A 15,532-nucleotide genomic window follows, 5' to 3' on the forward strand; every position below is an offset into this window, starting at 1 on the left:
GGCCGCCGGCGCTTCGGCTTGGCCCCAGCCAGGCCCCGCCTCTCTCGGGGCCATTGGCGCCATCCCGCTTCCCCAGGCAGGACCCCAGCCCACGAGGTAGCGCCAGCCAAGGCGCCCAGAGACTACAGGGCTGCCCCGGCTAAGCAGCTCCTCAAGCTTCGGAGAGGCGGTCAGCTCCCAGCGCGCAGGCGCAGAAATCGGGCGCCCGCCACGAACCGAACCCCGCCCCCACCTGCCATCCGCCGTTTACTTTCGAACAGCGGCCCCGCGTTCTTTCCCATTGGCTGACGCTACTCAGTTGAATGTTGCCTGGACACTGCGCCTGCGCCGCGAGGCTCCGCGAGGCCCCGCCCCGTCTGGGCACCTGAAGTCCTCTGGGGCGGAGGAGGGCGGGAGAGCTGAGTCGCTCTCAGCATCTGCTTAGAGCCTGTGGAGCTCAGTTTCGGCGCTGTGGAGTCGCATGGTCTCTCTCCTCCGCTCGGTGAGTCTGAGGACCTTCTTTTCGGATCTGACAAGGCGGGTCCCTTTTCTCTGGGTCCCTTTTCTTTCTCTTGTAGCACAGGCTACTATACTGGGTTTGTTTGGCGGGGAGTCGTGGGGGGCTGATGATGGAGTGGGGGGCTTTGGTCCTGCATTCTTTCCCTGTTGTCCCCGATGGAGAGTTTGGGGAACCACTTCCCCCTCCCTCTGGTATGGGACCGCATTTCTGGGAGGGAGAAGGCCCGTTGTGATGGCGAGGATGAGTTGAGTGGGACTCCACGAAACCAGTCAGCCCCAAGGGTGGTGGGAGGAGGTTAAGGGCAGGAGGGCGCCGAGGCGGTGGCGGTGGCGGTGGAGGATTATTAGGAGGGAGGCCTGGGAGATTGGTTAATAAACCTTCGAGAAAGGGAAGGGAAGAGTACTGCCATTTTGAGCTCCTTTGTGCGAGGTTCTCACAGGACTTTATTGGGGTAGGTGTCATTATGCCCATTTTACAGATGTGAAACCTCGGTTTTGAGATGTATTAGGTAAAACTGACCTAGGGTCCCACTACATTGAAATGGCAGAACTTAGATGAACAAACGTGTTTATGGGAATAACCTAACAATAGTTATAGTTTTGAGGTGGCAAAGTTTTTTACTCCCATAGATGTTTCTTGTTCAGTTAACTTTAAGCAATCTAAAGTGACCATGAACGTTTGTTCCGTCATCACCATTGTTGCTTAGTATTTTCCAGAGCTCATGAGATACTTGACGCTGTAAAAAGAGGTCCTTTGTGACTGTCTGTTTGGTCACAGGGTGGTTGGGATTTTCAAGCTACTGGTGATACATACTGCAACACCAACTGTTGGTATTTGTCATTACTTTCCTAAAAACACAATGAGGTATAGGGAAGGTAAACGTCAAAGACCATGAATAATCGTTTATATGATACGAGAAAATAAATCTGAAACATTTAAGATAAAATTATTGTGATTTTAGAATAAGAATAAAAGAATCTGGAAAAGTTGGAGAAGATAAAGTATATTCAGTCCCCAAGCCAGGAGATCGACAAAATAGGTAAGCTCTGGAAGATTAAGTAAATATGAGAAAATATTTGGTAAATTTTTAGGGTGTATGACTTAAATATAAAGTGAAATTTAAAAGTCTTTGGAAAAAGACATATGTTGGTTGTGTATAAAATTCTAGCCATCTAATGAAAAGAGCATAAAGTGAAAAGTAAACAGCTCCCTTATCTAACCTATATCTTAAAGCTAGTCACTGTACACAAACTCTTTTGTATACTCTTTCAGAAATTTTACATGTGTACATTTCAACACATACAAAGATGGTATTTTATACATACAGATTGGCAAATTGCATTTATTAAGTTTCCTGGATACTTTTTCATTATGCATTTACATATTGATCTTTTTTAATGAGCTAGTAGCTATTCATTGAAGGAAAGGTGAGATTTTGATTTTAGGTAAATGTTGCTTTTCACGTTGCCTTTCACCAAATGCATTGCTGAATGTTTTCTACCAAATGTATTTTTTTTTTTTTTTTTGAGAAGTAAAAGACTCAGTAACCAAATGTATTTTTATTTTGGAAAGTATAACGAGCAATTACATCCTTAACTTCTCAAATCAGTTCTTGGTTAAATTGTATCAATAGTTCTTTTTTTTTTTTGAGACAGAGTCTCGCTTTGTTGTCCAGGCTAGAGTGAGTGCCGTGGCGTCAGCCTAGCTCACAGCAACCTCAAACTCCTGGGCTTGAGTGATCCTTCTGCCTCAGCCTCCCGAGTAGCTGGGACTACAGGCATGCGCCACCATGCCCGGCTAATTTTTTATATATATATATATCAGTTGGCCAATTAATTTCTTTCTATTTATAGTAGAGACGGGGTCTCGCTCTTGCTCAGGCTGGTTTTGAACTCCTGACCTTGAGCAATCCGCCCGCCTCGGCCTCCCAAGAGCTAGGATTACAGGCGTGAGCCACAGCGCCCGGCCTCAATAGTTCTTTTTTAGTTTGGGGAAACAGGTTGGTACCAAAATGAAAGAAAACAGAACAGTTATACAGAGTTAAAATCAGATTTGACCATAGGATTTTTTTTTTTTTTTGAGACAGAGTCTCACTCTGTTGCCTGTGCTAGAGTGAGTGCCATGGCGACAGCCTACCTCACAGCAACCTCAAACCTCTGGGCTGAAGCAGTCCTTCTGCCTCAGCCTCCCGAGTAGCTGGGACTACAGGCATGCGCCACCATGCCTGGCTGATTTTTTTCTATATATTTTTTTAGTTGGCCAATTAATTTCTTTCTATTTTTAGTAGAAATGGGGGAGTCTCACTTTTGCTCAGGCTGGTTTCAAACTGCTGACCTTGAATGATCCTCCGCCTTGGCCTCCCAGAGTGCTAGGATTAGGATTTTTGTTTTTAATTTTAAAAAGTTATGATGATCTCTCATTTTTATGTATTTATGTGTTAAGTCTTGAATTGCATGAAATATATACTTCTTTATCAGGTAGGGCCACAAAGATGTGAGCACTAATCTGGGTGGTGACACCACTTGAATTTTCCCATACTTACAGCTGAGTCACTAGAAATCCTGAGGCAAGTCATCTAACTCTATAATGTAAATATAATTTCTTTTCAGAGGCTGTAAAGTGTAATGAATGTTTTTATAACCATTTATGTTTAGAGATGAAAGGCAGTAAAGCATATGTGAATTAAAGCTTAAAAAGTAGTTTACAGGGAGAATGAGCAATGATTTTTTTTTGTGCTACTTAATTCATCATCTATTATAATATCTGTTATCTAATATGCTGGTTAGACATTGTGGAGGCTTCATAGGGAATTGGTCCCCTGGGGAAAGACTTCATAAAAGGTTTGGAAGTTCAGAAGTGTAATTTGACCCTTAAACACAAGAAATTAGTGAAATAATTTATAGGTAGATGATAGCCTTAGGTTTCTTTCTGAGAAGACTTTTTATTTTATATTCATATGTCTTGGTGAAAAGGAAGCAGGAAATCTTGAACCAAGTACCAATTTTTACATGGGCTTTACTCACTGGAGGGAAATACATTTTACATGGGTTACTTTTATTTTACTTTTTTGCTTTTTAAAAGCATAGATAGTGCAAGTTGATTCTAAAATTCATTTGGCAGAGGAAAAGCTGGGATAATAGGCAAGACACAATTTTTTTAAAGTTTTTCTATTGTGTTAAAATATATGCAACATAAAATTTACCATTTTAATTATTTTTAAGTGTACGGTTCAGTAGCATCAAATACATTCAGATTTTGTAACCATTACCACCATCTATATCCAGAACTTTTTCATCTCCCCAAATAAACTGTACTCATTATAAACAATAACTCTGCATCCTCTCCTTGGTTTTGATAGTATGTGTGTTTTTCACATCTAGTGTGATTAGACATTTTTTTCTCCATTGACTTAAATGAGTTAATTATATTAATAGATTTTTTTGTTACTGGATTATAATAACTTTCTATTTCTGGAAAGAAACCTCACTCTCCTTTCTTTTTTTCAGAGCGACACTTTTCTAACTTGTAAATTTCTTCTATCATTTGCTTTATCTTCTTGGGTCAGTTTTGGTAATTTGAACTGACTTAGAGAATAATTTATTTCTTATAGATTTTCAAATATGTTAGCATAGAGTTATGCAAGAGATTATCTGTAATTTTGTCTTTTTCTGTATTTGGTTTATGTCCTTTTCTCAGTGCTAACTTTGTATATTTGCTACCTTTTTCCCCTCTTAATTGGATAGTATACTTGGATAGTGTATTAATCTAATGCTGTATAATGAATTATCCCCAAATTTAGCAGCTTAGAACAACAAATATTAAAACACAAATTCTATGGGTAAGGAATCTACTTCCTGGGTGGCTTAGCTCCAAGGTCTCATGTGAGTTTGCGCTGAAGCTGTTGGCAGAGGCTATAGTCATTGCAGGATTTCACTGGGCCTAAAATATCTGCTTCCAAGCTCACCTGTGTAGATGTTTGCAGGCTTACCTTCCTTGTGGGATGTTAAGACTTAAGAGCCTTAGTTCATCATACCAGATGGACCTTGGTCTGCCTACGGCATGGTAGCTTGCTTCCCTTGGTGAGAGTGTTCATGAGAAAGGGAGAGAAAGCCAGAGCACTCTAGACAGAAGGCATGGTCTTTTATTACAAAATCTTACAAGTGATACCCTGTTACTTCTGCTGTGTTCTTTGTGTTAGAAGGGAGTCACTGGGTCTACTCCACACTCAAGGGGGAGGGGATTACAAAAGTACTCAGGAGCTAGAGGATGTTGGGGGCCATTTTAGAGGCTATCACAGATAGCTAATTTATTTATTTAAAGAACCAACTCTTGGGTTTATCAATTCTAGCAATTTTAAGTTTTCTACTTCATTGTTGTCTTCCATTTCTTATTAATTCTTTTCTGCTTTTCCTAGGTTTTTTTCCCCCCTAACTTTTCTCTTTAGTTGAATCAGCATTTTATATTCCTTTTTGTTTGGTAATGAAAATATTTGGTGTCAGCGCTGCCCTATAGAATTTTTTTTAATTCTGTGGATTTTGCTGAGAGTATTTTTACTGTTTCACATGAATAGATTATGTCTTGGCTTCATACAGAATTGTCAGGCCCTATCCTGTTCCTTCCAGACCATGTGGACATTGCTACATTGTCTTCTGGCATTCCTTATTGCTGGAGATGTTCTGATTATCTCCTGCTGGGTAACAAACAGCTGAAAACTTGGCTGGCCAGATGTGTAAGATGGCTTTTTCACTTACATGTCTGGCACCTCATTGCTCCTCTAGTTGGCTTCTTTCTTCAGCAGAGTAGCTGAACTTCTTATATAGCAGTTTGTGGCTCCAAGAGGCAACAACGTGCCAGGCTAGTTAAGGGATATACCCAGAATTCACAGTGTCACACTTGTGCTGTATCCTATTGTCAAAGTAGTCACATGGCCTGCACAAATTATTCTGGGGAGGGAATAGATTTCATCTCTTGATGAGGGAGTGGGGAGTAGCAACAAAGTCACATTATAGAACAGCATATATGGCAGATAATTGTGGGCATTCTAGTTTTATTTGGAAATTACAGCCTCCCAGAGGAGAATTCTGGGACCAATATGTTTTTGTTTTCCTTTTTTCATTTTGCTTTTCTGCCTGAATGCTTTGTTTCTTCCTTTAAAATTTTATTATATTTTTAATTGCTTGTTAATAGTTAAAAGTGAAACCACTATTTATATTTGTAATGAAAAACAGATTTCTGCTGTCTAGAGGCAATCACTTTTATCTTTTTACTATTTCTTTTGGTAGTTTCTTTTATATTTCTAAACAATATGCTTTCATTTTTAAGTATGTATTGACCGTCTTAGAAGGATGTCACTCTTTTTGGCAAAATAAATATTAATATTTGATATTTATACTATTATGACTATGTTACTATGACAACTGAGCCATATAATATGGTATTTCTACTCTTTTCATTGTCACTTTTTCCTAAATTTAGTTTTCTCAGTACTTCTCAGTATGTTCAGATACATCAAGTATTCTGTCAGTTCCATTTATTTACTTAAAGACATCCCTCCTGGATCTGCTTCCTCTTCCAGACTGCTTGTTCTCTAGGCCTACACAGTTGTCCTGGGCTTTTTATTCACCATTATCCTGGTGAGAATTCTTGCTTTTCTTTTCTCCCTGCAGTAACTTCTTTAGAAAGAGTTGGCAGGGGATTGTTTAATTTTGAGACTGTTCACATCAAACTATCTTTATATCAAAATGGATTTTTTTTTCTGGATATAAGAATTTTAGGTTCCATTTAGGAAGTACATTTTTCCTGAGAATATCAAAGACATTGCTTCATTGTCCTCTGGTTTCCAGCATTGTTATTGATGTTTTCACTGTTTGGAAACTTTACAGGATAGCTAAGACCAAAATGTTCATCCTAGAAAATATACATAGGTAAAGTTCTTTGCTCGTTTTCTTCCTCTCAGGAGCCTGGGATGGTTATGGAAAGTTTCTGGTGCATAAAATTTCATACTGGTTTTTGAAAGAACTCGCTGGTAAGCATGATAGCCCCCTATAACTTCAGGAAGCAAACAGTCAGAAAGTTCCTCGACTTCCAAAGTTATTTTTCAACTAAGCTTGCTTCTTGTACCAGTTCTGATTTCTCTTGGATTTGTTGCCTGAAATCAGTGTTTATAATATTAAATCAGCAGGAAGGTAGTCTGAGAATAGAATTTGATTGCTGTGATCTTCAACTTATCCACAAATTTCTAGTTAAAAATTAATTTATTAAAAATTTTATATATGATAGCAGTTAAGTTTGATATTGTGATTTTCACTTTCAGGAGATGTCATTTTCTTTATGATATTATGGTGAATAGTCTCATTCTAAATAAAGTTGAATTTTTAGGCCCTTAATTGGATTCACAGAAATGTTGTTCCCTGGCTTTTTTACAAGGATAGAACAGGGCTTTGGGCTGTGTGTGGTGGCTCACACCTGTAATCCCAGCATTTTGGAAGGCCAAGGCAGCAGGATTCCTTGAGGCCAGAAGTTCAAGACCAGCCTGTGTAACATAGCAAGGCCCCATTGCTACTAAAAAAAAAAGGAAAGAAAGAAAGAGAGAAAGAAAAGACAAGAAAAGAAGAAAGGAGAGAGAGAAAGAAAAGAAAAAGAAAGGAAGGAAGGAAGGGAAGGAAAGGGAAAGGAAGAGGGAAAAGGAAAGGAACGAAAGAATGAATAGGGCTCTGGAGAGAAAAGTTAGATTCTGTTTTAGGGCTGGTTTTGCTACTTAATCATTAAATAGATCTAATTGTAGTATTAAATCTAGATTGAATGCTATAATTGAATGTCCACTGTTCAAACTTTATTCCTTGCAAAGTGCTATTTTGTTTATTTCTTCATTGTGAATTCTGACCCCACTGAAATACTTTTGAGAATTGCATTTGTTTTTCTTGGCTGGTTTTTATAATGACTTCAGAGCTGTCTGTAGGTGTAGGGCAGAGTTGTAAATTCTTCCCAGTGTGCAGTCACTTGAATTTATCTGCAGTGAATGTCATCTTCTGTAGTGTTGCTCAATTGCTTGGTTTCCTGGAATGCTTCATAGTTCAAGCTTAGTCTCTGTGACACATTTTGGCTCATTAGGGATCTGAATGAGTATTTTCTGATGGACTTTCGCATTACAGCTTTTCCTAAGCAAAGTAGAAATTTTGCTATTAAAAAAACAAACAAAAAAAACCCCTAAGATATGTGTTAACACTGGTCTCTTGAAAAATAGTTGTTCCTTGAACCAATAGTAAGTTAAATGCCTACTTATGTTAGGTTTTGTGTTTAGGTTATAGGAATATAACCACAGTTCAGACACAATTCCTGCCTTTATAGGTGGTTTACATTCTAATGTATACAAAAATGTCATAAAATTCTTTTAAATAAAATCCCTTTAAGTGGTATGAAGTAAAAGTGCAGTGTTAAACAAGGCTCACTGTGGAATCTGGGGAAGAGGCAGGCTTAAATTGAGAGTTGAATGGTAAGAGTTGGGCAGATGGTTAAAATTAAGAGCCAAGAGCTAAAAAGTCTACAGTGGTTTTATGTTTATTAAAAGTGCAATTTGCTGGGCAAAGTGGCTCACGCCTGTAATCCTAGCACTCTGGGAGGCCGAGGTGGGCAGATTGCTCAAGGTCAGGAATTCAAAACCAGCCTGAGCAAGAGCGAGACCCTGTCTCTACTAAAAATAGAAAGAAATTAATTGGCCAACTAATAGATACAGAAAAAATTAGCCGGGCATGGTGGCGCATGCCTGTAGTCCCAGCTACTTGGGAGACTGAGGTAGTAGGATTGCTTGAACCCAGGAGTTTGAGGTTGCTGTGAGTTAGGCTGACGCCACGGCACTCACTCTGGCCTGGGCAACAAAGTGAGACTCTGTCTCAGTAAAAACAAAAAACAAAAAGTGCATTTAGTTTTTTTTAGATGCTGTTTTCACAAATTTTAATTTTACAAGTTAGTTTTATAGAGGGTGACTTGGTAACTTTTATGTTTTACTTGAATGGCATTTGGGTTTGTTTTGTTTTAGGTTCTTTAAACAGTGGTGTAACTTTATTTTTCTCTATCAAAGGGTAAGTCAGTCCTTAGGATTGTGACATGCGTTGAGGATAGGTATGAAGGAAAAGTGTAAGAGGTGGTAGGGTGAAAAAAACTATCAGCCTTCTGTCAGAAATACAGTAATGGCTTGCCAAGTTACTGGTGTCTTGGGTGGTCTGGGAACTATTGCTGGGTTTCTTTTTCGGTCTCAGGGAAAATACTCGAGACTTTTTCATGAAGGAAAGATGACTAATGGTGTCCTTTATGTTCTTTACATTAGTGCTCAAGTTTTTCACTTAAAAATGAAGTCAGTATTCAAAGTTACCACAGTCAGACTCTTCATCTTTCATTTAATTTTTGTTGTAAGGACTAATCTACATTTTTTCCCTTTTTAAATCTTCAAGTTAGAATTGCTCTGGAAAACTATGTTATGCTGATTCTGGGCTTTAAGCATACTTGTCTTCTAATTCAAGAAGCTAAGAAATTTATAGTAACCTGCTTTAGAAACTATGATGGAGCTAACTGGGAGCATAGCATGTTTCCTTCTTTTGATTTAAAGAATATAATTTGTTAAGCCTAAATTGTGATGTTATGTAATAGAAATATTTAGTTTTGCCTATCCGTTGTATGTACATAGTTTTGATTTTGGTGCCTTAGAATGTTAAAAAGTTGCACAGACTAGTTGTAATCATTAAGATAATTTTAATAACAGACCACTTTGAATTTTACCTAGTTTTTATTATATGGAAATAAATTTAAATAACTTAAATTTGAAGCATTTTATTCGAAATTAATTGAAGCTGTTGTTTGGGATGACTTTTGTCCTAAAGGAATAAACTCTTAAAGATTACCAGTTATTCAATATTATATATATTAAGAATTGAATTACTAAGAAAGCTTCATTTAAAAAATCTTAGTAATAACCTTAGTTGTCCTAATGACAAGCATGGTATATTAACAATTTGGAGGTTAACGCCTAAAACTTTACAAAATATGTACAGATATCTTTTATATATACGTAAACTTAAAATACTTTTTTCTCTTGACAGGAAATGCACAATTTTGAGGATGAGTTAACGTGTCCCATTTGTTACAGTATTTTTGAAGATCCTCGTGTACTACCATGCTCTCATACATTTTGTAGAAATTGTTTGGAAAACGTTCTTCAGGCATCTGGTAACTTTTATATATGGAGACCTTTACGAATTCCACTCAAGTGCCCTAACTGCAGAAGTATTATTGAAATTGCTCCAACTGGTATTGAATCTTTACCTGTTAATTTTGCATTAAGGGCTATTATTGAAAAGTACCAGCAAGAAGACCATCCAGATATTGTCACCTGCCCTGAACATTATAGGCAACCATTAAATGTTTATTGCCTACTAGATAAAAAATTAGTTTGTGGTCATTGCCTTACCATTGGTCAACACCATGGTCATCCTATAGATGACCTTCAAAGTGCCTATCTGAAAGAAAAGGACACTCCACAAAAACTGCTTGAACAGTTAACTGACACACATTGGACAGATCTTACTCGTCTTATTGAAAAGCTGGAAGAGCAAAAATCTCATTCTGAGAAAATGGTCCAAGGTGATAAGGAAGTTGTTCTCCAGTATTTTAAGGAGCTTAGTGATACATTAGAACAGAAAAAAAAATTTTTCCTAACAGCTCTCTGTGATGTTGGCAATCTGATTAATCAAGAATATACTCCACAAATTGAAAGAATGAAAGAAATGAGAGAGCAGCAGCTTGAACTAATGACACTGACAACATCTTTACAAGAAGAGTCTCCACTTAAATTTCTTGAAAAAGTTGATGAGGTCCGCCAACGTGTGCAAATCTTAAAACAAAGACCACTTCCTGAAGTCCAACCTGTTGAAATTTATCCTCGAGTAAGCAAAGTATTAAAAGAAGAATGGAACAGAACAGAAATTGGACAAATTAAGAAAGTGCTCATTCCTGAAATGAAAATTTCTTCAAAAAGGATGCCATGTTCCTGGCCTGATAAGGATGAAAAAGAAGTTGAATTTTTTAAAATTTTAAACATTGTTATAGTTACACTGATTTCAGTGATACTGATGTTAATACTCTTTTTCAACCAACACATAATAACCTTTTTAAATGAAATCACTTCAATATGTTTTTCTGAAGTCTCTCTATCTGTTTACCAAAGTTTATCTAACAATGTGCATGATTTAAAGAATATACTATGTCATACTTTATATCTATTGAAGGAATTTATGTGGAAAATAGTTTCTCATTGAGAACTTACCATCTGAATTATTTAAATGGGCTTATTCTGTATAGCAGAGACTAACCATTGCTAAGTGGAGAAATAGGGGTAGCATGGACAGATAAGCAAACTAGAGCTTAACTCTGTATGGCAGAGACTAACCATTGCTATATGGACAAATAGGGGTAGCATAGACAAGTAGTAGCATACTAAGCTTTATTAGAGTTGTAACATAATATATGGAAAGTTATATGGTTTATACTTTCTGTAGGTTAGAAATATGTCAAAATTAGAAACAAGGCAGTGTCTGAAATATTCAAATCATTATTAGAAAACAAAATCTGCTAATTACTTGAATATTAATGTATTATCCCATTTTTATTGGCTTCATGGAGGTTGACTTATGTTGCTGTGACATCTAAACATTCTTGTACCAATATTTTACCATTATTATGTACTGCAGTAGGTTGGCTTTGGAGTTCTTTATGTAGTTTTTAGGTTAAAAGATGGTAAAATGCTGAAAGTGCGTATGCCTTTGACGTTGCTTGAAGCTTTTGAACGGGTGAAAAAGGATGGTAAGAGAGGTTTTAAAATCAAGCAGCAGAGCCTAAACATGATAAGGCATTATTTATTCAAAGATCTTTTGATCAAATATACCTGGACCATATTAGATAGATTCAAGAGCCCTAAAATGTTTATCAACATTCATTCAAATGAAGTGATTGCTTTTGGATAACATGTTAGGGAACAGTGGCATTTTCTAATACTTGTCATAGTCAATGATTTGTGTAAATTGATTTTAAGATTGTATTGTCCTATCAGTTTTTGGGGAAAAAAACCCAAACATACTTGAACAGAGTCATTATTGATGACATATTCTACTCTCGACAGGTTTTGATGGCATTATGTGAACTTTAGTCGTCTTAAAAACTTAAATTATCTGCCAAATTCCCTCATGCTAATGTGGAAGTACCAGCAATTTAATCTTACATTTCTTGAATTTAAGAACTTAAGTCAAAATTCTTTAGTTCCCTTTTTATTCTTTTTTGTTTTTAAATTGTATTTTAGCGTATTATGGGGGTACAAGTGTTAAGGTTACTAACATATATTGCCCATGCCCCACTCTCCCCTTGAGTAAGAGCTTCAAGCGTGTTTTAGTTCCCTTCTTAACAGAGATTGGAGTTCTGATACTTGTGGGTTTGGCCCATTCCATTGTCCATGCAACCCCAAGTATAAACTGACTTGCTTTCCAGAAATCTCAATTGGGCTGCTCTTGAATCACCATCAAAAAGACTTTCTAGGTCAGATTAGGGAATGCTCCTGGACCTACAGTAAGTAAACCATCATGAATAAATATAGTTGTATTTAGGGAACTAGTTCTAAAACTCTCCTATAATCTTATCTGCTGAGAGTTAAGTCTTAATTGTCAATTTATGATTAGAATTAGACTACCTAGCACAATTAACTATTATATGGACAAAGAACAATAGAAGGGTGTACTGGAGGTGAAGAGAGATATATTCAGCTATTAAAATAGAAATAAAATTAACTTTTGACTGGTTAGTGATTTAATTTACTTAAAATATTTGTCACACCAGGAAAGTACCCTGTACTTTTGAATAAGTGTAAATATTAGTAAGCACTGAAATGTCTGTTAGCTATTATCTGTCAAGCACTTAATCTCACATATCTGTTGTATTTTTAACCCCATTTTTTGTAGAAGAGGAAACAAAAGTAATTTGCCCAAGGCCATACACTAGTATGTGGGAGAGCCCATGCATTCTTTTTTTCCAAGGTAAAAAAACAGTTTACTTCACCTTATACTACTTACAAGGGGCATGATTATCAGAACTTTTTGAATACATGGGCAAGGTTTTTCACATTTGAATAGAGCATTTACTGTGCAATAACAAGTATGCCAGTTTTTAATTTTTATTTCAGGATATTATGAGAGCACAAACATTTTATGTCTGCTTCACCCAAGCGAGGATTAGAGGCATGCCCTTCCCCTCTATAATGTTCACCTTGTCCATTAGTTGTGAGTTTACCCCCTACAACCCCTTAATCCCTGGAGAATATTACTACTTTCTTTTCAGAGTTCATGCTGTCACACTGCCTTTAAAGGATCTAAGTAGGCCAAGATTAATATTCATAAATTAAGGTTTATAATTTGTATTCAGAATCAAGCATACACCTATTAACACCATTTTAGGCTTGACATTAATATTTTGTAACTTGCCAGTTTTTAGTAAACAAAACTTTTATTTTTTGATAAATTTTATGAAGTATGCATTAATAAAGTATCCAAGTAACTGATTCTTATACATGCTGTTCTTATGTATTTTTGCCAAAGGATGAGATTATACAGTTTAAAATATATAATCTTGAACTATTTCTAAGTTTTATGCATAACAAAAGTATATACTTTAATAAACTCATTTTGATATTTTATTTGCACTGAGTGGCTTAAGACACTCAAACTCAGGAGTTGTACCTTCGGAATTTTCATATGGGTTCTAGGTATTTTCTGTTTTAACTCTAAAACAGTACTGAACTCTATTTATTATTAATAAAAGTATTAAAAATTCCTTTCACTTCTCTCACCAATGAAAACGATAAAGGAAAAGTAAAAAATGCTATATTCTTGATTTAAAACAAAAGACCATGCTTGACTTTTCAGATCTTTATTTAAGTCCATGCTACTAACATATTTACATTTTTATGGCTGTATTATGACACACACTGTGTGGTACATTATTTTGGGGGGGAAACAGGGTATCTTGTCGCCCAGGCTGTAGTGCAGTGACATGATCATAGATAGTTCACTGTTACCTTGAACTTGAACTTGGGTCTCAAGCGATCCTCCTGTCTTGGGTTCTCAGAATGTTGGGAGCACAGGCATGAGCCATTGCACCCACCCCTGATGGATTTTTAATACTTAAAACAATGGTCCACTAAATAATGAAATAACTAGCTCTTTAATTCCTTAGGGGTAAGTATCTAGAAATGGGCAAAGAATTTTGATTCAATTACCAAAATCCCTATAGAAACCATATGGTGCCAACTTATTTTCCACCAGTAGCATTATAACATTTTTGAGGCAATACAGTGTGAAAAATCCTAACAATTCAATAGGCAAACACTCAAGACATCCTATTTTCCTAAGGAAGTTTAACCTCCATATACATATGCTTGATTTATAATGGGGCAATGTCCAGATAAAACTAAGTTAAGAACATCTACTTCATTCTTAAGAAGCAACTATAGGCTGGGCGTGGTGGCTCATGCCTATAATCCTAGCACTCTGGGAAGCCAAGGCAGGAGGATCACTTGAGGTCAGGAGTTCGAGACCAGCCTGAGCAAGAGCCAGACCCCGTCTCTACTAAAAATAGAAAAAAAATTAGCTGGACCACTAAAAATATATAGAAAGTTAGCTGTGCATGGTGGCACATGCCTGTAGTCCCAGCTTACTTGGGAGGCTGAGGCAGGATTGCTTGAGCTCAGGAGTTTGAGGTTGCTGTGAGCAAGGGTGAAGCCACAGCACCCGAGCATGGGCAACAGAGACTCTGCCTCAAAAAAAAGCAACTATATAGTGGGATAGTTTTCAAATTATGATACAGGCTAGTTATGTTCAGACATTGCTTCAGTTTAATGGCTCTATTGCAAGTAAGTTTCAAATGGTCAAACAAGTTTTAGAAAAGCATACGATATTTAAATTCACATTCCTATAACTCAGAATGACCCCGGTTTAGCAAAAAAGTTCCTTCCCATTATTTGGGTAATATAGTGATTGTCTAAATAAGCAAATAAAGCATAAGGCCTTAATAATTTATCGAGTATTAGTAGGCAGGCTTTTCTAGTTCCATGAAGGTATGCTGACCCTTGATAACAAAATCTAGTTTAGAAATTTGCCTCAGCAAACATACTTTTTGTTGGCAGGAAGTGAGAATCAAAGTCACCTGACCCTCCAGGTTATTTTATTTTTCTCATAGACTACCACTTACAAAATTATCAGATCCTTACAATCTCCTGAAGTACAGAGAATATTTTATTAGGCTTTATAAAAATGACTCTTAATATTATTTTGTGATCCAGTTTAGGAGTATGTATTTAATATAAGTCATCATCTTTTACAAATAGAAAAACCAATAATATGATACACAGAATCTATGCCATTCAATTCGAAGAGTCTTCAGTACAAAAGCTCAACAAAGTCCTTTAGATGCAATTTCTTTTGGGTTTACTGCAACACTTTTTGTTATATTGTATGTCTTGTAAATTCCAATAAGTCTATCTGAAATCTCAAACATATTATTTCGAAGAGAAATTATTATGAACTGGGCATTTTTTGTTTGTTCCTAAAAAAAAAAAAAAAAAAGTAAGTTAAAAACATTAAGTAATAATGGGAAATCACATAATAAACATGTAACCTCAAATATTTCTTGGACAATAAATTTAACATTACATTGATAATGTATAGGAATTATGGCATGGATAGTTCATAAAACAGTATTTGAGTTTGAGAGGAATTTGGTAATTTTTGGAAGTATGACTGCCTAGAAGTGTTCTAGTGGAAAAGATCTAGGAAGGAGACCTGAGATTCGACCTGTGATTCTGCTACGAATTTGCACTTTCAATTTATATTTTACTTCTCCATAGTGGAAATATTTAGTTCAAATAGAGAAGGATTTGGTCTCCATTGATACCAGAAGACATGCAGTTAGAGAATAGAGAAAATGCTCAATAGTAAGAAGTCA

General features: G+C 36.5%; 2 protein-coding genes across 3 annotated transcripts in view; one reads left to right on the plus strand and one right to left on the minus strand.

Moving 5' to 3' along the window:
* The first annotated feature begins 321 nt into the window (after positions 1–321).
* On the plus strand, positions 322–14,715 carry TRIM59 (tripartite motif containing 59). The gene is made up of 3 exons (XM_012782766.3): positions 322–481; positions 1,461–1,538; positions 9,592–14,715. The coding sequence occupies exon 3, from the start codon at positions 9,595–9,597 to the stop codon at positions 10,804–10,806; it is 1,212 nt and encodes a 403-aa protein (XP_012638220.1). The 5' UTR covers positions 322–481; positions 1,461–1,538; positions 9,592–9,594; the 3' UTR covers positions 10,807–14,715.
* A 153-nt stretch (positions 14,716–14,868) lies between these two features.
* The window catches only part of SMC4 (structural maintenance of chromosomes 4), a 35,366-nt gene continuing 34,702 nt past the window's right edge, over positions 14,869–15,532 (minus strand). For both annotated transcript variants that reach the window (XM_076004249.1, XM_076004246.1), the window contains one exon: positions 14,869–15,133. In XM_076004249.1, coding sequence (XP_075860364.1) covers positions 14,981–15,133 — 153 coding nt within the window. In that variant the 3' untranslated portion in view covers positions 14,869–14,980. The remainder of the gene's footprint in view (positions 15,134–15,532) is intronic.

Source organism: Microcebus murinus, chromosome 1 (assembly GCF_040939455.1).
Source record: "Microcebus murinus isolate Inina chromosome 1, M.murinus_Inina_mat1.0, whole genome shotgun sequence".
NCBI classification, from domain to species: Eukaryota; Metazoa; Chordata; class Mammalia; order Primates; family Cheirogaleidae; genus Microcebus; species Microcebus murinus.

Bases quoted from the DNA above. Each gene is read 5' to 3' on its own strand.
- TRIM59 (XM_012782766.3), top strand. From the start codon at position 9,595: ATGCACAATTTTGAGGATGAGTTAACGTGTCCCATTTGTTACAGTATT.